Genomic DNA, 24,790 nt, shown 5'->3' with positions numbered 1-24,790 from the left:
AGAAGGAAACTAAACTGTCTTCCTAATTCTGATGAGCCTATGGGGAGAATATTGAACCTTTGTTTAAATAAATCTCATTTAGGAAAAGGTATAGGAGATTTTGGGCTTTCCAGGTGGCTCAGTGGGTCAAGAAGCCAAATGTAATGCAGGGGACACAGGTGACACAGATTCAATCCCTGGGTCAGGAAGATCCCCTGGAGTAGGAACTGGCAACCCACTCCAGTATTCTTGCCTGGGAAATCCCATGGACAGAGGAGCCTGGTGGGCTACAGTCCAAGGGGTCACAAAGACTCAGACACAACTGAGCGCACACATACACCATAGGAGATTTTAAGATTGATAACCTCCCATTAGCAACATGATAGAATGGTTGTAGGAACTGCATTAAATATTGTAGCCAGGTATGTTCCTGGACTGCATTCCAAAAAGGTATTAACAAATAGGCCTGATACATATGTCTAACTATAACAACAAGGGGAAAAAGATGGATGGTGTAAATGACTACTTCTGACAATCCGCTTGCTTAAAATCTCTGGATTTAAAGTAGGTGATCTAGGGAAATAGATCACCGGAGCTAAAGGGGGCAGTCAGTAATGAATAAGAATTTTCTTTATAGGAAAACTCATCAGCCTTTAGACACTTTAAATCTTTTGCCTCAGTTTAATTTCTCTGTTTAATTTGTTAATCCTAAATAATTAACAAATTTGCAGAAAACTCTATGTACAAAATTTACTCCAAAAAATTGGAAATGAACAAGTTTTCATCTTCTGGGAATCATTTAATATGTAAAGATTTAGCCTAGTGTCAGGTACATAGTAAGGGTTTAGTAAATATTCCTTATGAAGAATGGTTTCTAAAGAAGAAAAGGGCTAAGTCAACTGATACTAGGTTATAGTGTTAACTGAAATTAAAAGAGCATCCTTATGCTCAACTCTTCTCTCAAGCTTCAGTTTTTCAAAACCCTGTGGAATTCTAGAATATTTTTCTGGTAAAGAACTTCAGTAATTAGAGGGCTCCTCAACATAGCAGTTGTGTACAAAGTGAAAGTGAAAGTCGCTCAGTCCTGTCTGACTCTTTGCAATCCCATGGACTATACAGTTCATGGAATTCTCTAGGTTAGAATACTGAAATGAGTAGCTTTTCTCTTCTCCAGGGGATCTTCCCAACCCAGGGATCGAACCCAGGTCTCCTGCACTGCAGGCGGATTCCTTACCAGCTGAGCCACAAGGGAAGCCCAGTTGTGTATAAGATTTAAAAATGGTCAGTTTAATACTGCCATATAAGCTCCAAAAATCAAGCCTAATAAATTACTTTTGGGGTATAGGTAGTATACATATGTGGCACAAAGTTCAAAAGATACACAAAGATGTACACTGACTTTTAGCAGTTTGTTGTATCCTTCTAGAAGTATCCCACTTATATGCAAGTGTGTGAGAAGTGTTTGGTTTTACACAAATGATATCATAACCTTACACATTGTTCTGCAATTTGCTTTTTGCATTTCTTTTGACGCTCTTTCCATACCAGTATATAAGACCACCTTATTGTTTTTAAAGGGTGCATACATATGGATATATCCTAAATTAACAAGTATCATTGACAGGTACTGTGTTTGTTTCTACTTGTTAGTACAGACTGATGCAGTGACTCTCTGACATGCTATTTCAGAAGATAGTTATTAATGTTGGGCTCTAGGTGTCTTTATTTGTTGAAGTCTGTGCTTCATGAAGACTATTAATGAAGATTTCCTCCTTGCCCTTTACTTTGGATGATGTTTATGGAGTGTCAAACCCAAATCCTTGGTGGATATAATGGAATTGTTAATATGAAGTGTACAGTATTGCCAAACAGGCTTCTAGGATATCAAGTATTTTCCATTATATGGATCTTCCTTAATTTAGGGGTTGGGGTCTTTCAAGAGTTTATCCTTGAATAAAGTAGCCAGAATAAGATGGACAAGAGGAGTAATGATGGGATATATTGAGCATTCTAGAGATAATAGAAGATCCTCTAACCTTTGACTTCACTTGGCATTGTGGTCTTTCCTGAGTTTGATCAGTAAGAAAAATCCTTTGAGGAAAGAAGCCTCCAACTGAGCATTTTAATAGGGAGGATGCTTAATTTTAGATTAGATTACTAGCTTGGAACGAGACCTAGGATTGTTGCTAGGAGCAGAGGATAATGAGAACACAAACATTTACAAAGAACAGTTTATAAGTTGTTTTCAGGTGCCTTACTTAGTGATTCTCACAGGCAGTTAAATATGACTGCTGTTTGCATTTCAGAGATGAGACAACAGGGTTGAAAAGGTTAAATTACTAGATATCCATAATCACACAGCTGATGAGTGACAGAGCAATCAATGTTCTCACACCATATAAACCATATCAACTATTTCCTTTTCTTGGAATTTACAGTGAAGTGTTTACAATTTCATCAGTTATCACCGAGTTTTGTCACTTCAGAGAGTACCAGGGAATCAGCTTCAGCCCTCCTTTTTCTGTTATCCCTAGATTGATTACTTAGTATGTGTACCCCCACCCTCCAATATTTGAGCAGGTTAGCAGTGAAGTGAGAGGGTTAAAAATTGAATACAGAACTATATAGAGTGGAGGTTTTTTTCCTTTTTCTTTTTTGCAGCTTAAAAAGTGTATACAAAGGTGTGAAAGTCAGAGATGTTCCAGTAATTGACCAGGACTGGGATCTCAAGCAAGATCCATGGAACTTAAAGTCGAAAAGGTGAGAATAGAAAGTGTAGTACCTGGAAAAAAAAAATTCTATTACTATGACACTAGGAAAACTTGAAAATTAAGCACAGTCGTTTGCTTTGGCCTCTACACGGATCTGTTTAGTGTGAATTTCAGATATAACAATGTTATAGTTTTAATGCCAAGTCTATCTTTGAAGGCATGCAATTTGCTCTTACTCTCTTCCTAGTTTTGGAATGGTCTACTCCATAACATTTTCTTGGAGGTCCAAGATATTCTACTTTACTGTGATTATTATATAATTTTAATGTAATTGTTTCTGACACTTGCGGTGGGATTTAAAAGATAATTGAGGGTTAGAAATAATGTTTGGGGGGTTAGTCGCTAAGTCGTGTCCGACTCTTGCAACCCCATGGACTGTAGCCTGCCAGGCTCCTCTGTCCATGGGGTTCTCCAGTCAAGATTACTGGAGTGGGGTACCATTTCCTTCTCCAGGGGATCCTCCCAACCCAGGAATCAAACCCTGGTCTCCTGCACTGCAGGCAAAGTCTTTACCAACTGAGCTATAAGAGAAGGCCATCTATTAGGCTCTTTATATTTATTAACTCATAACCCTAGGGACACACCTCGAGTATTGTTATGCCCATTTTATAGATGAGAATAACTGAGGCTAGCTATGTCACATTGTAGCCCAGGTACAGAGTTAAGATATGCACTTACATAAACATAAATCGAAACAAGACAAATACCACGATTAGGTGGTAAGGGTGGCCCGGTGAAGTAAAAGCATTTGCCGCACCACAGGCACACCTGCTTCTACAAATGAATTTCCCAACGTGGCCACAGGCTTGCGTGCCTAGGAATGAAACCTTAGGGGGTGAGCACCCACTAAGGGTTCCTGCGTGTGGCGGGGAAGACAGGGGACTTTCCACGTGGAAAGCTGCACCGTAGAGCCCCCGGTGCTCCCGGTTTAAGGAAGTTGGTTGGGGGAGGGGGCTTGCCCTGCGGCTGCGTCCTGCTCCCCGCGCCCTCCCCCTCCCCGCCTCTGCTGCCGCTAAACCCCGGAGAGCGGAGCGCGCACGGTGAGATTCCTCGGCGGGCCTGGCAGCGGCTGCTGGGCATGCTCAGTGGGCAGGACCCGTTAGAGTGGCGAGTAAGGAAGCGTTGGCTCTGCTCGAGGCTGCCTTCCCCGGTTCAGGCCCCGGCCCTGGGCTTTTGTGTGCGCAGAGCCGCAGCCGCCGCTGCTTCCTCGTGGGGCCGCCCGACCCCAGATGCCGTCTGGCCTGTCCGGTGTCCGCCGTTAACCTCGCCGCGCGGCCGGAGGAGGAGCGGGGCGGGGCGGGGCCGGCGGGCCGGCAGCCGGGCGGGCAGGAGGGCCCGGCCGGGGGTGGGGGTGGGTGCGGGGAGTCCCGCTGGGGGTGGGGGGAGGGGGCGGGCGTGGAGTCACGGGGGTGGGGTCACCGGCGGTGGCTCTGGGAGGCCGACCGGGAAGGGAGGGGGCCGTGGGGGCGGCTCGGCGGAACCAGCCCCGGCTGGGGAGCAGCGGCGACTCCGGGGGCCGGGGCCACGGCTTTCCGAGCTTCGGCGTGAGGCCGCCGCGGGCCCCGTCTTCCGGCGGCCGCCCGAGTTTGTGGTGATTGTTGCCGCCGCCGCCGCCACCGCCCCGGCTGCCATCTCCTCCTCCTCCTCCTCCGGGGCCGCCGCCTCCTCCTCTTCCTCCTCCTCCTGGGCCGGGCCGATCCCCTCCCCGCTGCCGCCTCCTCCTGGGCTGGGCCCGCGGTGTCTCGTCCCCTCGCGGAGCCGCTCCTGCCGCCGCCGCCGCCGCCGCCGCCTCCTCATTCATCCTCGTGCACCATAGGCGGCACAGGCACCAAGATGTCCAACCGAGTGGTCTGCCGGGAAGCCAGTCACGCCGGGAGCTGGTACACAGCCTCAGGTAGGGCCCCAGGCCGGCCGGCCCGCCCGCCGCTGCCGCCGCCTGGCCCGGCGCCCGGCCGGCCGAGGTCGGCGGCCCGGCCCCGCGCGGCGGCGGGAGGGACGAGGGCGCGGACGGCCGCCGGCCGCGGACCGCGTGGGGAGGGAGCGGGCCGGAGGCCGGCCTCGCCGCCTCCCCCACCCGGGCGGCATCCTGCCGGGCAGCCCGGGGCCGGCCACCCTCACGCTCTGCCGGGAGTTGGGCGAGAGGGAGAGTTGCCTCCTCGGCAGCCTGCGCCCTCCCTCGGGACCCGGCTTGGGTAAAGAATGTGCTACCCGACCGAGCCTCCTCCGGTTCCCGGGAAGCGGGTGGCCGGCCGCAGCCGCCCTGGGGAGGACCGTTCACCCGGCGTCCGAACCCCGCTTCCTCCGCGCGACCCTCCGGCCGCGGGAGGGACGCGCCTTCCTCCTCTCCCCACCCCTCCCCTCCCGTCTCCTCTCCTCTCCTCCCCGAACGGCGCCCGCGCGACCCGGGGAGTTCTCAGCCTCCCGGGCGCTCCCGGGCTCTGCTCGCCCGCCTCCTGCCAGGCAGCCTTCGCCCTCTCCACCCCTCCTCCCCCGACTGTTCAGAACGGGAGGCCGCATTTCCCCGCACCTCTTGAGGTGCTTTGCCGTCTTGAGAGGAGTCGAGGGTAGTACTTTTTCACTTGCCAGACTGGAGGCAAGGTCTGGGCTTGGGAGACCTGGGAGAGGAGGCCCTTTCCTGGGATTTGCAGCTCAGCCCGTTGGGGGTAGACTAGGAGTACTGGTGAGCAGGGGCTCGGGGTGGCCTCCCAGCTCTTTTGTCAGTGTTTTCATTGTTACTGTCATTCACGAAAGGGGCAGCTGGAGATGGCATCAGCGCCTTTCCTGAACAGCCTCAAGCCTCAACACCGAGCAGGTGCTGGAAATAGCGAACGCGGTGGGTCAGATTTTGAGTGAATTTAATCTTCTGTTGACTCTGTCCAAAAACATTTTAGAGCTCTTTATGTAAGAGAGTGTAGGGACTTTCCCTTTAGTAAAGCTGTGGTTGGAACGACTGTTTTGGGGGATTACTTTCTGGAGTCACATTTCTGTTAAGTTGACAAAGTTCCATTGTGATTCCTGAATTTTCAGTCATTTGGTATTGGCTTATCAATAAGGAGACCCAGCTCTTTAATGTGAGGCAGATCATGTTCTCCTTTGCAAATAGTTGGGTTGGACAGTGACATGGTTTGTGAGAAGACAAAGATTTGCAAGATAATTCATTTCTCTGAGGTTGCTAAGCTCTCTCATTAAATGCATGCACTTTACTGACTCACTGAAAATTTCCTGTGTTAAGAAGACACAAAGGATTTGCAGGCCTAACAGGTAGCTATAGTTTTGCATTAAGCAGATGACTTTTCATGGTTACAGTGGCTTCCCTCATGGTCCCAAAGTACTTCATAAATATTTCATCAGGTCTCACAACCTAGAATGTCAGCGAAGCTTTTCTTGTTCAGTTTATGCAGATGTGCCCATGATTCTGTACAGACCAGTGGCAGAACAGGAATGGGAGTCACTGGCTCCTGGGTTTGCCCTCCAATCACGGCACTATTACTATTACATTTATCAATGAATAATAGTATTTTCAGGGTTGTAAGTCACTGAACGTTTTTTCTTCAGTGTATTCTGAAGCACTACAGAGTCTCAGTTTTCACTTTCATGACCATCTTTTGGTTATTTTGTCTTCTATACCTTTCAAAAATGTTTTAAACTTCTTTTGTAGTTTGCATTGAAATGTGGGCAAATGATTCCAGAGCAATTTTTATATGTTCTTGAACATTCTTTTCATAGTAAAATAAGGCATAGTTCACACTGCAGACTTGAAAAGACTCCTTCAATAATCTTCTTAATGTAAGAATTCTTTACTCTAGCTCAAGACATTGTGTTTTTAAAACTATCAATAGTGAACTAAAATGGGCAACTTAAAAATTTTTTTTAAACTATATTCTTATTTCCCTCAATTCTGAATGAAATCAATGTCATTTTGGTAATGTGAGTTGTCATGGAGAAGTTTATTGTTAAAAAAAATTCAGACCATGTGTCGCTTGTGTGTGTGTGACTTAAGTAATAATTAAGGGTGAATTTAAAGCAATTTAGTTTTAAAAGCTGATTGCATGTTTTAACAATGATTAAAAATATATCTAAGTAAATTTTGACTTAATTTATTGATCCCTAGACCCCAGTGTACCTCGATTGGTAACACTGACCATTGGAAAAATTTTACTTGTGTTATTGTTGTTCCCTTAAACTAGCCTTAAAAGCATATAATAGGAGGCATGTGCTTTTGGATTGTCATTCTGTAGTTCCTACAGCATTCAAATGATTGTGTCTGTAGAATTAAAGTGTTTAATTATTGATAAAAGAGATAAATAAAATATGCTTCATTTATATAGCTAGTTCAGGAAAAAAAGTGTGTACATACATATATGTATTTTGTATATATAACACACATCTTCATTTTAATTTACACCTTGCTATATGCTAGATCCACTGATAGACATATCAAGTATTCCCTGCCCTCCAGGAAGATAATTTGAAGTAAGTAGTAACTCAAGACAGCAAGTAAATATCAGATAAATTGAAGCAGTGCTTCTAGGGGCTAGGAGGAGGGTGGAATCACTTCAAAGATTGAATTATGCTTGGAAGGAAGGGTGTTTGGGTAGCTTTGGAAAGGGGAAAGTACATTGGGGAACACCACAAAGATACAGAGGCAGGTGAGTATAAGTAGGTCAGTTTGATAAGAATGGACGCTTCTAACACGGGTGTGGTTCGGGGACCTGGTTGAAGCTAGGGTGTAGGTGCCTACGCATTCATAGGGATTTTCACTTACGCAATGGGCAGTCAGGACCAGTGCAGAAGTTTCTGAGTAGGGGACTGATACACAAGAAACATTTTAGGAAAATTAATCTCATAGGACGATTAATCCTCGCTTCTTTACTGATGTACAGCAGGGATCAGCAAACTCACAGTGCCTGCAGTCCAAATCCAGCCTGTGACCTTTTTTTTTTTTTTATTTTTTGGTAAAGTCCACTGGTGAAGTATGGTTTTTAATTTTTAAAGGGTTTAAAAAAACAAAACCAAGAAGTGCAGTAGAGACTGTATGTGGCTTGTAAAGCATAAAGTTTTTACTATTTACTGGCCTACAGAAAAAAAATCATTGACACATAGTGTATGTTAGTGGTTCTCAATGTGACCTCTTGATCAGCAGCATGATGACTGTACTCTGTATTTGTTTCTGGGTGTGTTGTATCTTTCATTTGATTGTTTCAGGCCCTCCCTTATCTTCTGTCTGGACAGTTATAACTCTCTCCTAACTGCCGTTCTTTCTGCCAGCTTGATTCCCCTTAGGTCTATGTTCTGCATTGCTCCCTGGATAATCTCTCTGACCACATAATTTCTTTGCATAAACCTTACTGGCCCATCTTGCCTGTTGGATAAGGTCTAAGTCCTTTCATGACTTGGCATCTTTCTATCTCTTGCCACTTCCCCCAATCCCATCCTAGTTCTCCCTTTTACTACTCTTAAGCAATGTCTAACAGCTGTTCATTGTTTCTTTAAACACACTATGCTGTTTCTTATCACTGTGTTTTCATTCAAGCTGTTTCCTCTGTTGGAATGCACCTCACCAGGATAACTTCTAATGTTTTAAGGACTCAGATGTTAGCATCTCTTAGAAGCCTACCCTGATGCCTTTCCTCCCACTGTCTGTTTTTGATGTTCCTTTGTGTTGCTCTGTTTATCTCTACACTTTTACCTTGTTATCTGTGTGTGTGGTCTTTTGTAAGATTATGAACTAGAAACCAGGGATCATTTTCTACTAATTTTTTTAATACCCTAAGTTCTCAGCTCTGGTTTTGTACAACTTAGTAGATATTCACTAAGTATCTGAACAAGTGAACATTAAAGTACTTGTCACATAGGAGACTTGGACAAAGATATTGATGTCTGAATCTCTAGGAGCATTGGGCGTGATACAGGACCATTGCTAGTTAAGTCTTTGAGCATGGTGTAGGTGAAGAATCTTGGTAGAAGAGGATTAGAAATCTTGATTCACTAGTTGGGGGGACTGTATTTAATATAAAATTTTTAAAGAAATATGACATACATAGAAGTGTACAGCTAGTTGAAGTTTCACAAAACAGGCATATCATTGTAAGTAGCAGCCAGCTCGGCCAGTATCAGTACTGGAAGTCTCACCTTGCACCGCGTTCCTTGTATTCTAATGCCACAGGGAAGTTTTGTCTGTTCTTGAACTCTGTGTTAAAGGAATCGTGTAATATATATTGTTTGAGCTTCTTTTGTTCAACATTATGTTTATGAGATTAATTCATGTTTTACTGTGGTTTGTTTGCTCTATGAGTAAACCACAGTTTTTCCATTCTACTGTTGATGGACATTTACATACAGTTTTGCCACTTTGAAAATTTTTGTACTCTTATTTCCTGATGAACACATATATGCATTTTTGTTGGGTATATACCTTAAGTGGAATTATTAGGTCATAGTTATGGCTATGATATATTCATTTTTAGTAGATTTTGCTGAAGTTCTGCCAAGTGGTTTCATAAACTTATACTCCCCTCAGCAGTGTGTGAGAGAGTTCCAGTTGTTCCACATCTTTGCCAACACTTGGTATTTTTATTTTTAGTTATGTCTGGAAGGGTGTATAGTGACATTGATTGTAGTTTTTATTTTCCTGATGACTGTTGACATTGAGCATCTTTTTTTTATTAGGGACCCCATGTTTATTAGCCATTTGAACTTCTGCTTTTGTGAAGTGTCTGTTAAGTCTTTTGCCCTTTTTCTACTAAGGTATTTACTTTTTCCATATTGATGTAGTTCTTTATGTATTTTGGATATAGTCTTTTTAGATAGGAGTATTGCAGATATCTTCTATTCTGTAGCTTTTTCAGGATCTTACTGTCTTTGTGACCCTAAAGTTCTTCATTTTAAAGAAGTCTGGTTAACAATTGGTTAGTGTTCTTTTGTTTCCATTTATGAAATCTCTACCTACCTTAGTGTCATGAAATTAACTTTCCTATGTTTTCTTTTAAAAGCTTTCTTTTCACCTTTCTTAGTAAGATCAGTAATTCATCTGCTTGATAGCTGTATCTGTATGGTTTTGGTAGGTTACAGAGATTTATTTTGAAATGTACATATAGAAAAAGTATAAAAAAAATAAAGAAAAAGTATAAATGAGTGTGCAAAATGGGGGTATACTTTGATGAATATCCAGAAATATCCAGAAGTATAACATACTCTGTAACTATCCCCTAGCTCAAGGAATAGAACATTTTCAACATCTCTGAGGGATCTATTACATTTTAGTGTTTTCTGAAATTGGTATATTTTATATCTTAAGTGTATATATAATGTGGGAGTATTTCCCCCCTGGAAATTGGTTGTTATAGCTTATAATCACTAGTGTCATAGAAGTAAGGAAATATATCAGCATCTAATGATTTCATAAAGCATTCTTGAAATGTTTGTTTGATATATCTTAATAGCAGTTTGCTTTTTTAAGTTGTTTTAATTCTTTCTGTCATATTTCAGGAATATATTTAATAGAATTATATCAGGGGTCTATTGTTGGAAAACCACAACCTTTTTTTATTGCTTGTATCTTGAGTTCTAGAGTGTCAAAATATATCTTGGTGTGTGAGAAACAAATATATTCTCCTTTGAAAAGAAAATACTATATAGTATTTCATTTTGAAATGAGATTTTTTATATTATTAATATGGTTTTTCTGTATGATGGTCTTTCTTTGTTCGTCATCCTGTTATTTTATCTTGGAGAAGGGCAAGAAAGAGAACAAATTTCTTAGGTAAACTGTTGAGATTATTGCTTAACTACCTCTCACTTTCTCCATTGTCCTTTCACGTGCAGGTTCCAAGTCAAAAATCTCCCTACCTCCATAGTGTAGTTTATATTATCTACTTTTGGGTTTTTGTCCATTTTAAAGAAAATCAAGACACCAAGTAAAGATGTCATTTGTTAAATGTATTCTGTAGTTGCATTTACATATATGTGTATGTAACCTCTAATCTTCAAAAGGCTGCTACAAGTTTGGTATTATCTGCATTTATGGATGTGGAAACCATGACTCAGAGAGTTTGAGAAACTCGTTTAAGTTGTTTTAAGGCATAGAAAGTAAGTGGAAGAGCCAGTCTGACCCCGAAACTAGGAGCGAGGAGGTATGCTTTCCCAAACACTGAGCTTTTCTGTTGCAGTCGGTTTTTCTTACACTACAATATTTGCATTTAACTGGCACTTATGTATCATTTATGGTTTGTAAAGCATTGTCTCATACATTTTTTATGTTCACAATAATGATTAGGTGTAGGACAGGTAGGGTGGGCGGGTCTTTGATCCACCCCCACTTTGCTATTTTATTCATGAGAAACTAAGACTTGAAGGAAACTAAGTTGCCTGAGTCATCTACTGTTAAGTGGTAGAGCTAGAATTTGAACCTAGGACTTCTAGCTGAAGCCTAGTATTCTTTCTAATTATAGTAATGCTAGAGTAAGTAAGAAGTTGAGCTATTTGGAATCAGTAAACACCTCTATAATTGTCAGGTAAATATATTATAAAATAAAAGCATGAGTAAAAACACTTATGAATATTGAATATTATTGATATGGTATAAAAACTGACAAAAGAATTGGTAGAGTTTAATTAACCTAGGATTAATCAAATCTAGGATTTGAATTTGGGCCTAACAAAACTTGACACTTCTGTAGAGGCTTTATTTAACATATTTGTCAGTATTGGACAAACTCAATTCTGTCTGAAAGGTACTCTAGGGACTAGGTGCATAGTGGAAAATGAAACAGACAGAATCTCTATAGAGTTTATATTCTAGTTGGAGACAGGTTATAAATAAGGTAAGTAAAACATAAAGCATGTTAGATAGAGGAAAGTGCTTTGGAGAATTACAAAGCAAATAAAGCAGAGCTGATGCATGAAGAATGTTAAGGAATGGGAGAAATTTTAAATGGCAAGGAAAGGGTTGACTTCACTGGACCTACATTTGAGTGAAGATGAAGTAGGTGAAAGAACAAGCCTTGCATTGTATATAATTTCAGGTCAGAGGTACAGCAAGTTCTAAGGTACTGTGGCTAGAGCAGGCCTGGAGTATTTGAGGAATGCAGGAAGGTCATTGCAACCAGAATGAAGTGACAGGGGGTGGTTTGATATGAGGTTAAGAGAGGAATAAGATAGCTGGAGTAGAGGCACAAAGGTGTGTGGTCAGATGGCATTAGGTCTGGAGGGCCAGGGTGAGGACTGGAGTGAGAGTGCCACTGGAAAGTTTTGAGCAGTTGGTGACAGGGTCTAATTTGGACTCACTCGAACTGCTTGGCTGCCATGTTAAGAGTAGCTAGAGTTGGGGCATGGGGAAAGCAGTGGCAAGGCCTGCACCAACACTGAAGAGGAAAGTAGCCTCCATCTCACCGATGGTGATGGACTGAGTAATAGCTGTGAAGGTGAATAAGAAGCAGTTGATTATTGGATATATTTTGACGGTAGAGTCCAGAGGATTTGCTGACATACTCAAAGTGAGAGAAGAGAGGCAGAGAAGAGTCATGGATAGCTCTAAGGTTTATCTCTGAGATTGCAATAATGGAGTTTCTGTTATCTGAGATAAGGAAGAGAAACAGGTTTGGAGGGGGAAGGTTAGAAGCTTAATTTTGGTCTGTTAAGTTTGAGATGTTTACTTTATAGTTAAGTGAATATGTGACTCTGGAGTGGAGGGGAGACGCCTAGTGTGGAGATATTAGATTGGGAATTATCATCATGTTAAGTGGCTCAGCAGTAAAGAATTTGCCTAGTAATGCAGGAGTTGGCGGGAACATGGGTTCAGTCCCTGGGTTGAGAAGATCCGGTGGAGGAGGAAATGGCAACCCACTCTAGTATTCTTGCCTGGAAAGTTCCGTGGGCAGAGAAGCCTGGCCGGCTACAATCGATGGGGTTGCAAAGGGTTGAACACGACTGAGCATGTGAGCATGCATGCAGATAATATTTGAAGCCAAGTGTCTGGATGAGATCACTGTAGGAATCAATGTGGTCAGAAAAAAAGAGGTTTGTGAGTGAGCCTTAGAACACTCGCCACTTGAAGAGGTTGAGGAGGTAAGGGTTATCATGTAAGGAAGATAGATGAAGCTTCTGGTGAGGAGGAGGTGTCCTGGGAGCCAAATAGGGAAAATGCTTTAAGGCATCTCAACACAATTTATATAGTTTTTTTCTTAGACAAGCACATTTAATCTGGTTTAAGCAACTCTGGTCTTAGCCATCTCTTACCCTGCTCCCAGAGCTTCCTAACTTGTTGCCTAGTTCCCATTCTATTCTTTACACAACAGCCCGAGAGATCGTTTTAAAATGTAAATAAGATAATATTCTTTTCTAAAAATCCTATCATATTAATATTTAAAATCATACTTAAAAATCCTTGCCAAGACTTAGAAGGTTTTATATGCTTTGACCTCTGCTCAACTTTCTCATTTTATCTTGTATTGCTTGTTGTTTACCTTATGCTGTTCCAGCCATTCAGGCCCCCTTCCTGTTCCCCAGATATGTCAAGCTTACACCTGCCTTAGGACCTTTGCATGTGCTTCATGATGTACTCCGTGTATGGGTGTGAAAGCTGGACAGTAAGAAAGGGTGAGCACCGAAGGATTGATGCCTTCAAACTGTGGTGCTGGAGAAGATTCTTGAGAGCCCCTTGGACTGCACGGAGATCAAATCAGTCAGTCCTAAAGGAAATCAACCCTGAGTGTTCATTGGAAGGACTGATGTTGAAACTCCAGTACTCTGGCCACCTGATGGAAAGAGCCGACTCATTGGAAAAGACCCTGATGCTGGGAAAGATTAAGGCAGGAGGAGAAAGGGACAACGGAGGAGGAGATGGTTGGATGGCATCACTGACTCCATGGACATGAGTTTGAGCAAACTCCGGGAAATAGTGAGGGACAGGGAAACCTGGCAAGTAGCAGTCCATGGGGTTGCAAAGAGTGGACACGACTGAGCTACTGAACAACAAAGTTGTTAACTAACAAAGTGGTTAGCAACAAAGTGTTAACTAATCGTGGCTTGGTAGTCAAGGAAAGTATGTTATTTATTGACTCTCTTATTAGTCACAGTTAGGAGGAGACTTAGGGGGAGACATTGAAAATGAATGGACTAGGTTTTCCCAAAGTGTTCTGAGAAACAATAGTCCTTGGAGATGCCTTTGCAGAAAGGGTTTATGGTCAGATAAGTTTAGGAAATGATGCATCTGTTTTTCTCCCTTGGGCTCAGACATCTAACAATGGACTTGTTTTATGGCTCATTACATGGTCTGTCTTGGTGAGTGTTCTGTGTTTGTTTGAAAATAATGTATGTTTTCTGTAGTTATGGGGTAGAATGCGCTCTAAATATTAATTAGGTTAAGTTAGGTTGTTGTATTTAAATCTTCTCACATTCCTGTTGATTTTCCTTTTTTGTCTGTCCATTCCTGAGAGGAGTATTAAAATTCCAACTGTGATTCTGGGTTTGTCTATTTTTTTCTTTTAGTTTTGTTGATTTGTTGTTTCAAGTTTTTTGAATCTCTGTTTTCTGATATACCTGTTAGGAGTTACACTTTCTTGGTGAATTGAGCAGCACAGTATATGTTGCTCTTCTGTCTGGTAGTATTTCTTACTTTGCAGTGTTCCCTGTTTTGTGTTAATGAAGCCAGTCCAGCTTCCCTGTGGTTAATGTTTACATGTTATATGCTTTCCATGTGTGTCAAGGGTCCCCAGGACCACCTTCAGGTTTGATGATTTGTTAGAAGCATCAGAGCTGTTCTGCTGACAGATGGGGTTTATTACTGAGAAAGAACACAGGTTACAGTGGGGAAGAGCACGTCCAGCGGAGTCCAGGAGAAACCAGGCATGAGCGCCCGGTGTCCTCAGTGTTGCGTGACAGCAAGCGTGAGGTACTGCCCAGGGAAGCTCGGCCGGGCCTTGCTGCCCAGGTTTTTATTGAGGGTCAGTCTGTAGGCATGGGGCACTTTTGTGACTAGCTACTCAGTCTCCAGCCCTCCTGTCTCCTGCAGAGGTCATACTGATACAATGTGGCCCAGGTTAGCAGGAGAACAAAAATAGGAGTTCACAGTAAGTCACATTGTTGGCATAAACTATCTGGCAAGGCCCCAGGTATACAAAGACACTTAAAAAAATTGTGGTAGAGTATATGTAACAAAATGTACTATTTAATCAATTTCTGTGTGTACTTTCCTGAAGTCAGTTCTTTTGTGTTATTCACAACCATCTCCAGCACCCATTTCTGGAATGTCTCCATCTTTCCCAGCTGGCAGTTTGTGCGGATTAAGCAGTTAACTCCCCGTTGACTCCTTTCTTCAGCCTTGGCAGCCACTCTTTTTTCTTTATCCTGATTTTGCCTTGGTGCATAACCGTGGTGCATTTAAGTGAATGCATACAATATTTGTCCTTTTATGTCTGATTTATTTAACTTGGCATGTTTTCAAAGTTCATTTATGTTGTAGCATGTTATCAGAATTCGTTTTTAAAGCTGAGTACTATCCATTGTGTGATATACCATAGTTTACTTATTCATTTATCTGTTGACAGATATTTCAGTTATTTCTACCGGTTGACTTTTGTGAATGACACTGCTGTGAATGTTGGTGTACAAGTATCTGCTTGAGTCTTGCTCTTAGTTATTTTTTTATGTCTATCTAGAAGTAGAATTGCTGGGTCATGTAGTTTGATCCCTGGGTTGGGAAGATCCCCTGGAGAAGGAAATGGCAACCCACTCCAGTACTCATGGAAAATCCCGTGGACAGAGGAGCCTGGTAGGCTATAGTCCATAGGGTCGCAAAGAGTCAGACATGACTGAGCAACTTCACTTTATAGTAATGCTGTGTTTAACTTTTTGAGAAAACACCAAACTGATTTCCACAGCAGTTGCACCATTTTGCATGTCTACCAGCAGTGGGTGGGGGTTCCATTTTTTTCCACAACCTTGACAACACTTGTTATTTTCCTTTTTTTTTTTTTTTTTTTTGGTAATGGCCATCGTAAAGACTGAGTTTGTATCATTATGGTTTTGATTTGTATTTTTCTAATGACTAATTATGTTAAACACCTTTTCATGTGCTTATTGGCCATCTGTAATCATCTTTGGAGAAGTATCTTTTCAGGTCCTTTGCCCATTTTTGAATTGGGTTGTTTGCTTTTTTGTTGTTGTTGATCTGTAAGAGTTTGTAATATCTGTAATATTCTGGAAAGAAATCCTTTATCAGATATATGATTTGCTAGGATTTTCTCCCATCCTACAGATCTTTTTAGTTTCTTGATAATATTCTTTCACATATAGTTTTTAATTTTGCAAAATTTAGTATTGTCTTTTTTGTTTGTTTGTTTGTTTGTTACTGATGCTTTGATATTATATCTAGAAAACCATAGGCAAATCCAAGGTTATGAAGATTTGCCTCTGTATTCTGAGAGTTTTAGTTTTAACATTTAGGTTGTTGATCCATTTTGATATAAGTTTTGTAAATGGAGTGGGTTAAGATCAACTTCATTCTTTTGCTTGTGGATAGTCTGGCTGTCTCAACACTGTTTGTTGAAGAGATTATTCTTTACCTATTGAAAATTCAAATCAATAGTTCATAGATTTTTGGGTTTATTTCTGGATTCTTAGTTCTGTTCCATTGGTCTTTCTGTCTGTCCTATGTCACTACCGTAATCTTCTATTTTATTTATTTGTGTTTTTTTTTTTTTTGACTGTCTCACGACTTGCAGGATGTTAGTTTTCCAACCAGGGATCGAATCTGCACCCTTGGCAGTGAAAGTGTGGGTTTCTAACCAGAGGACCACCAGGGAATATGCACAGCCATACTGTTTTGATTTCTGTAGCTTTTTTTTTTTTTGGTACTATTTATTGGGCTGCGGGGGGTCTTAGTTCTGGCATGTGAAATCTAATTCTCTGACCAGGGATTGAACCTGGGCCCCCTGCATTGGGAGCACAGAATCTTAGCCGCTGGACCACCAGGGAAGTCCCTGATTTCTGTAGCTTTTTTTTAACTCTGTTTTTGAAAATTAGTTTGGTAGGTATTGAATTATGTTGACATTACTTCTTTTAGCATTTTATAAATGTTCTGTTGTATTTTGGCTTGCACAGATTCTGAGAATTCTGTGATTTTTAAATATTTGTTCCTCTGAATACAGGGTGTCTTTTTTTCATCTGGTTACTTTAAGATTTTAAAAGTTATTACCATTTTCCTGCTAGTCTGTTATCATGTGCCTTTGAATAATTTTCTTTGAATTTAGTCCTGTTTCGGATTTGTCAGGTTTCTCAAGATGTGTGGGCTGTAGTTTGCAGCAAATTTGGAAAAACAGTCATCATTATCATCTCAGATGTTTTTCTTTTTCACTTCCTTTGTTTTCTAGACTCCAAACAAAAGTATGTTAGATAGCTTAATATTGAACCACAGTTCACTGAGAATTCTTTTTTTTCTCTCTGCTTACTTTTGGATAATTTCTTTTGCTTTATCTTCCAAGTTCACTGATTTTTTTTTCTTGTACAAGATCTAATTTTGCTTTTAATTCTGTCAGTGACATCTTTGAAGTATAAAAGAATTAAAATAACTGCTGATTTCATGGTTTCACCTGAATATTTCTCTTTCTTTCTTTCTTTTCCACACTGCGACTTGTGGAATCTCAGTTCCCTGGCCAGGGTTTGAAGTGGAACCAAGGCAGTGAAAAGTCCTGAATCCTAACCACTAGATCACCAGGGAACTCCCAGTATTTTCTTAATAATTACTTTATTCTTTACTGTTTCTTTTAGGTGATGGATTAATTTATAGGTTTAAAAAATTCCCTTTTCATTCTAGAAAACAGATACTTATTCTTCTGGCATAAGTATTTATTAATAGTTGCTCGTGATACTGTTTTGCTTCAGAGAGGTGGGAAAAAAGGTTAAATTTTTTTATTTTCTGAGCAACCTAGAAATTGAAAAGGCATTTGAATTATGGCTTAATACTGGCTTTAGGATTATGTTCTTTAAATTAGACTATAAATTTAAAGTTTTAAAATACATTTTGTGTGTTTTAAAGATGAAAGATTAAAGATAATTCTTTGAGAAGTCTCATTCTGGTGCCTTTTTGTGTACCTTATATTCAGCTTCCCTTTATCGGATTCTTGAGTGCCCAGTGTTCATGCATACACAGGCACATATGGACATGCAATCATTTTCTCCCCCTTTTCAGTGACTGGAAGCTAAAGTGTAAAATGCCAATCTCTCATATTTTGTCTTTACTTTTTGTACTTACTTTTAATAGTTGAAGATCTTTTTAGTGGCCCAGACAGTAAAGAATCTGCCTGCCGTGCTGGAGATTCGGGTTCTGTCCTTGGGTTGGGAAGATGCCCTGGAGAAGGAAATGGCAACCCCCTCCAGCATCCTCGCCTGAAAAATCCCCTGGACAGGGACTTCCCTGGTGGTTCAGTGGCTAAGATTCTGTGCTCCCAATGCAGGGGCTCCAGGTTTGACCCCTGGTCAGGGAACTAGATTCCACATGCCACAACTAAGACCCGGTGCAGCCAAATAAATAAAAATATTTAAAAGAAAATCCCATGGACTGAGCAGCCTGGTGAGCTCCATGAGGTCGCAAAGAGTTGGACATGACTGAGTGGCTAACACTTTCAGAATTTTCATATTAGAACAGATATTTTTTTCAAAATTATTGATAACCTCACAGAACTTGTTTTTTTTGTGGATTATGTCTATTAATACCTATCCAATTAGAAATTGAAACTGAGGAACTTATAGAAGTATTTATATTTAATTCATTTAAAATAACAACAATAAGCCCATTCCATGTTAACATAAGTAGCATTTTTAAGAAAATTTTATGGGAGCATAGTTGATTTACAGTGTTGTGTTAGTTTCAGGTATAAGGAGATTGACATTTATTAACATTTTTGCAAATATATTTAATGTCTAGCTTAATAGAAAACAGCTGGATTCTCATATCTGTTACTGCATTCACTAATGTTCTTTTACTTGAAGCATATGAGGAAATTCTGGTCTCATACAGACATATAGTTAGAAAAGAACAGAGTATTTTAATAGACTGTTCAGATAATTGTGGCTATTCTTTGATGCTATACAAAAACTCAAGTGGTAGTTTATTACTTTTTAAACTTTTACAGACACATAGTTCACATACAATCAGGTACACATTTTTAACATACCTGTGAACCTGTCAGCAAAATCAAAACGGTGTGCTCCTTGATGGTGAACTCTAGTTTCAGAAAGATTTTATTGCAGTGTGAAATTTGAAATCATGGCAGTGAAATGACGTTTTCAAGATCAGTTGGTCTGTCCTCCACTTTGAATGTTTCCATCCACGCAGGATTTTTTAACCCCTTGCATTAATCATTTGGAAAATATTTGTTCCTTGGGTTGTGCAGTTCTTACGAGTGTTTACATGTTTCATTATTCATTGTTAAAGAATCACATTTGTTAATTTCACATACTCATCAGAAAAGTGATAAAGTAGGAAGCTTTTAAATCTACAGTGGCAGAAACAAGTTTGCAAAATTCTGCTTTTCTCAAAGCTCAAATTTTGTAGTTAGCAATAGATATTGACAGTTGTTTTCCTTGATGTTATTTCAAGGAAATATCTGCTAAATACCCAAGATTAAGTAACCATTTGTCTATGAATCATTCTTTCAAGAAAAATAATTTTCTATAAAACATGGCTTGCAGTGCAATTGTGTAAGTGCCCTGTATTAGTATTAAAGAAGTGTGTAGTCAAGGCTAGAGATTTTATAAAATGTGTATGTTTATAGCTACAGTTCTATCAAAGGTATTTTTGAATGAAACTTTTTTCGAATAGTGGTTAGTGTGGGGTGGTGAAGAATGTAATGACTACTTGTATTCAGTTCAGTTCAGTTCAGTCGCTCAGTCGTGTCCGACTCTTTGTGACCCCATGAATCGCAGCACGCCAGGCCTCCCTGTCCATCACCAGCTCCCGGAGTTTACTCAAACTCATGCCCATCGAGTAGGTGATGCCATCCAGCCATCTCATCCTCTGTCTGGTGCTAATGCTAAGGTGTCTACCATTACTTTTGAACCATCAGTCATTGCCAGTAAGTGAATCCTAATGAGTGCCAATACAGTGAAACAAGCAAATAATGTTTTTGGTATTTTGAAAATGTTTTTGACTTGATGGACCTTTTGAAAGGGTCTTGGACTTTGAGAATTGCTGGTTTGCAGAAATTCTTACTTCTTCCTTGGCAATTATGATTAAACCTCCCAACACACACACACCCACACCCACCCACACACACCCCCACACACCCACACCCCCACCACACCCTATTACTATTATACCTTCTACTAGTCGCGCACACACACACCCCAGCACACCCAATGCCATCTTACATACTCCTACTAATTATGATGGCTCAAGGAAAATGGGGAGATGTAATTTATAGATTACATGTGATTTTGATAAACTTCCTCACTTCTGTTTTTCAAAGTGTGCTGAGGGATTACCATAAAACTTTTGAGTTAGATTTGCTGATATGTGGGACCCAGATGTTTGCTTTTTTTTCTTCCTTGATGTCTGCATTTTTACCACACACCAGAGTTGGTTCTAATACACGAAAACTGGGTTGCTCAAAGTAGAGGATGACATCACCATTATTAGTTTTGTATTTACTGCTCAGAGTGGAAGATGACATCACCACTATCATGTTTGTATTTCTAGCACCCAGAGAAGTGTCTGGCACAGAGCAGGAACTCACTAAATGCTTTATGAGTGAGTGAATGACTAATCTGACTAGATTATTACTCTATTTGTCTGACACCAACTTGCTAAATGTTAAATATATGATGACAGAGTTAGCCTTAAATTATGTCTTTCATTATATTTTGTAGTGTGCTTAGTTAAGTATTTAGAACTTAAGAATATTTAAGTCAGATGATATGGCTGTACTGCGTAACGATTGCTGCTTTGGTGATTTCCTCTTGTTTCTAAGCTTCTGATTTTAGATAACCTACCTGATGTGGCTTATGCCTGGCTGTCCTCCCTTATCTCTTGTCATTCTCTCCTTTGTTCACTGTATTTTAGGATTCATGAAACCGATCCTTTTTCCTCCTGGTTCCTAACCTCCGAGCCATTGTGCTTGTTGTTCGTTCTTCCTGGAAGTCTCTTCCTCCAGCTCTTTTCTTGCTTCTTTTCTTCTTCTTCAGATTGCAATTCAATTGTCACATAGTTGGGGTGCCTTTCCTGTCATTTTTACTTATCCTTCCTTTACTGCACATAAAGTGGCAATGAAATAGTCTGTTTCTTTCATAGCATTCATCACAGTTTGAAGTTACTTTGTTTACTTGTTTACTGTTTGCTTCCCTTTTCTAGAATATATGCTCCATGAGAACATAGACCCACCTGTCTTGTTTATTGTTGTCTTTACAGTACTAGTATCAGAAATAGTATTGGCATATAATAGACATTTTATAAGATTTATCAAACAAATAGGTGAATGAATGAATGAAAAGAATATATGGAAGAAAAGTATCTGATCATACAAGAAATGACTTTAACTTAATACATAAAAGTAATGGTTATATTAATAAATTAAGGACTTTATGTGAATAACTTTGTTCTACTAGTTTTTAAGTTAAATATCACAGATTATGGTTTCTGGTTTATAAAATTGCCTGTGGATTAGACATTTCTCTTCATAAATAAATGTGATTTAAACAGTTGTTAAAACTAATATAAGAGGGAACAACAGTGTTTTCTGATTTAAAATAAAGTGAAAGTGAAGTCGCTTAGTTGTGTCTGACTCTTTGTAACCCTGTGGACTGTAGCCTACCAGGCTCCTCTGTCCATGGGATTTTCCAGGCAAGAGTACTGGAGTTGGGCACCATTTCCTTCTCCAGGACATCTTCCCGACCCAGAGTTTGAACCTGGGTCTTCCGCATTGTTGGCAGATGCTTTACCATCTGAGCCACCAGGGAAGTTGCTGATTTAAAATTAGTATGTAAATAAAATAAAGCTCTTTATAACTTTTGCTCTTTATAACCATCCAATAAGTCATTTTAGATAATGTGGTGACCCAAGGACGAAAGAGCAGATAAAACCAAGGAGGGTCTTGGAATGCAGGAATGAAAAACCAGACCCTTATCATCCTTCCCTCCCCCATGTTGTAACTATTAATGGAACAGTATAACCTATCTCCCTTCCTACCCCATAGGGAGAAGGTATTTGCCCTACTTTTCCTCCTCCCCAGTAAACATGCCTCATCCAGTCAGCAAATGACCCGTAAGACCCCTACCCCGTTCCTTACCCCCAGGATATAAAAATGAATCACTGTCTTTCACCTTCGGCTCTCCCTGACTATCAGGAAGCCGGCTTGCTGTGCTGGCAGTGACTCTCCCCTACCTACTCCAATAAACTTTATTCTTCTTTCATTCTGCCTCGTGTCTGGAAAGTCTTTTCCAACCTGTGCTCGGACCACGACAAACACATTATGACTTTCAGCATTATAGCTTTTTTTTTTTTAGGGTTTGGAAATAGAAAAGTACATGACATAGCTCCTTTTTCCTCCATCTTTATTGAATCATAATTGACATATAACATTGTGTAAGTTTAAGATGTACAACACGATGGTTTGATGCTCTTATATGTTGTGAAATAATTTCCACAGAAGGGTAACACTCCATCATCTCACATAATTACCACATCCTTTTTTGGTAAGAACATTTAAGATCTACTCTTTCAGCAATTTTCAAGTATACAATATAGTATTGTTAACTATAGTTGTATATTAGATCCCCAGAACTTATTTATAACTGATGGCCATTTTGACAGATGTGAGGTGATACCTCATTGTGGTTTTGATTTTCATTTCTCTGAGAATTAGCAGTGTTGAGCATCTTTTCATGTGCCTCTTGGTAATCTGTGTATCTTCATTAGAGAAATGTCTATTTAGGTCATCTGCCCATTTCATGATTTTTTTTTTCTTCTTGATATTGAGTTATATGAGCTGTTTGAATATTTTGGAAATTAAGCCCTTGTTGGGCCCTTCATTTCCAAATACTTTTTCTCATTTCATAGGTTGTCTTAATGTTTTGTTGATGCTTCCTTTGCTGTGCAAAAGCTTTTAAGTTTGCTGAAGTTTTATTTGTTTATTTTTGCTTTTATTTCTTTTGCCTTGAGAGACTGATCTAATAAAGTGTTGCTGTGATTTATATCCAAGAATGTTTTGCCTATGATGTCTTCTAAGAGTTTTATGGGGTTAACTATAATTCAGAAAGATACATGGACCGTGGTGTTTATAGCAGTGCTAGTTATGGTGATTAAGATATGGAAACAACCCAAATGGCTGTGTGCAAAATGGAATATTACTCGGCCATGAAAAAGAATGAAACATTACTATTTGAAGCAACACTGTTGAACCTAGAAAATGTTATTCTTAAAGTGAAGTAAGTCATACAGAAAAAGACAAATTTATATGACATCACTTATATGTGCAATCTAAAAAGTAATACAAATCTATATACAAAGCAAGCAGACTGACAGACATAGAAAACAAGCTTACTGTTAGCAAAGGAGAAGGGAGGGGGAGTGATAAATTAGGAGTATGGGATTGACAGATACAGATGACTGGATGTAAAATAGAGAAGCAGCAAGAATTTACTGTAAAACACAGGGAACAACACTCTATCGTAGTAATCTATAATGGAAAATACCCTGAAAAAAAAAACTGAACCACTTTGCTGTATATCTGAAACTAACACAATATTGTAAATCAACTGTACTCCAATTCTAAATCAATGAGCTGTAAGAGGTAGAAGGCACGGAGCTGACTGTTCGGTGATCTAGTCTCCATCTTTGCTTTGTGTAGAATTCTTTGTCTCCTGAGGCTACTTTATCAGCTGTTGGCCAGTCTATGAATGGACTCTTCTTGGCTCTAGATGCCCATTCCTGTTCTGGTCAATTGTGACCAGATTGGAAAGGTTACTTGGCATTATGCCATTTGTAGCCATACTTGTTACTGTTTTTCTCTGCATTGGACTGTAGTGAAGAGGTACTGAAGAAGTGAGTAGAAGTGAAACAGCTACGCATGGGGATTAGAAGAGGTCTTTCTGCAGAGGTAAATAAGTTGAAATGTTGAATGCTGTGAAGTTCCTGAGGGGAGAGATTTCTCGTTAGACTATATATGGCTGAAATACAGTGAAGAGGGTCAGAGAGGGAGAGTAGGACCACATCATGTAGAGTCTTAGAGGGCTGGTAAATTGGTTTGCGTTTTATCCTAATTATAATGGGAATCCATGTGAAGGCAGATAGAACTCAAAAACTTTTGATCAAGCATTAAAATGTTTATAATAAAACAAATATTGAATGAAGAGCCATGATTTAAAAATTAAAAAAAGTCCTTAAAATATTTCAAAATTTCACTGGTAATTTACATTAGCATTGGAACTTTAATTTCAATATAGTTTAATCACCAGCTTTCAATTTTCTTTAAATTTTAAAGTGCTGTTTTTAAGTAATTGGAGCTTCTCTGTTGTCCCAGGTAGGTGGTAAAGAATCTGCCTGTAATGCATTAGACCTGGGTTTGATCCCTGGGTCGGGAAGACCCCCTGGAGAAGGGAATGGCTACCCACTGTAGGACTCTTGCCTGGAGAATTCCATGGACAAAGGAACCTGGCAGGCTTTAGTCCATGGGGTCATAAAAAGTCAGACACGACTGAGCAACTAACACCTTAAGTAACCAAGTTAAGGTATTTTGGGTTATGGACTTAGATACAGTCTGTCTACCAGTTTGCCCATCATCTAATATAGTAACAGTTGGGTTCTATATACCAGTTAATAAGGAAGTGTTTATGAAATACATCGCAGCTTTATACTAAGAATTTTGGGGAATAGAAAATAAGTGCAAATGAACTCTCACCGATGTTCAAATGAGCCAGCCTCTAATAAAAGTAGGGCTTCTGGATTTGGCTTAATGACTATTAATCAACATTTATTGAGTCCTTACTGTATATCAGGCATTTGCACTTGGACTTTTCTTTTAATATGACAAGCACATGAAGAAGCTGAG

The 24,790-nt window shown here is 40.2% G+C and overlaps 1 protein-coding gene across 5 annotated transcripts in view; it reads left to right on the top strand.

Moving 5' to 3' along the window:
- The first annotated feature begins 3,842 nt into the window (after nucleotides 1–3,842).
- Nucleotides 3,843–24,790, top strand: part of MEMO1 (mediator of cell motility 1) — a 114,916-nt gene continuing 93,968 nt past the window's right edge. For 4 of the 5 annotated variants that reach the window (XR_011491180.1, XM_070476541.1, XM_070476530.1 and 1 more), the window contains exon 1: nucleotides 4,573–4,644. Coding sequence is in view for 4 of the 5 variants with exons in the window: in XM_070476541.1 (XP_070332642.1) it covers nucleotides 4,584–4,644 (61 nt within the window). In the remaining variant the exon portion in view is untranslated. Of the gene's footprint in view, nucleotides 3,862–4,566; nucleotides 4,645–24,790 lie in introns of those variants that run through there. The other variant, XM_070476523.1, reaches the window with a different exon arrangement.

This window comes from Odocoileus virginianus, chromosome 2 (genome assembly GCF_023699985.2).
Source record: "Odocoileus virginianus isolate 20LAN1187 ecotype Illinois chromosome 2, Ovbor_1.2, whole genome shotgun sequence".
In the NCBI taxonomy this organism is placed as follows: domain Eukaryota; kingdom Metazoa; phylum Chordata; class Mammalia; order Artiodactyla; family Cervidae; genus Odocoileus; species Odocoileus virginianus.
Note: the sequence above shows the minus strand (reverse complement) of the source record. Positions and strands in the feature narration are given on the sequence as shown.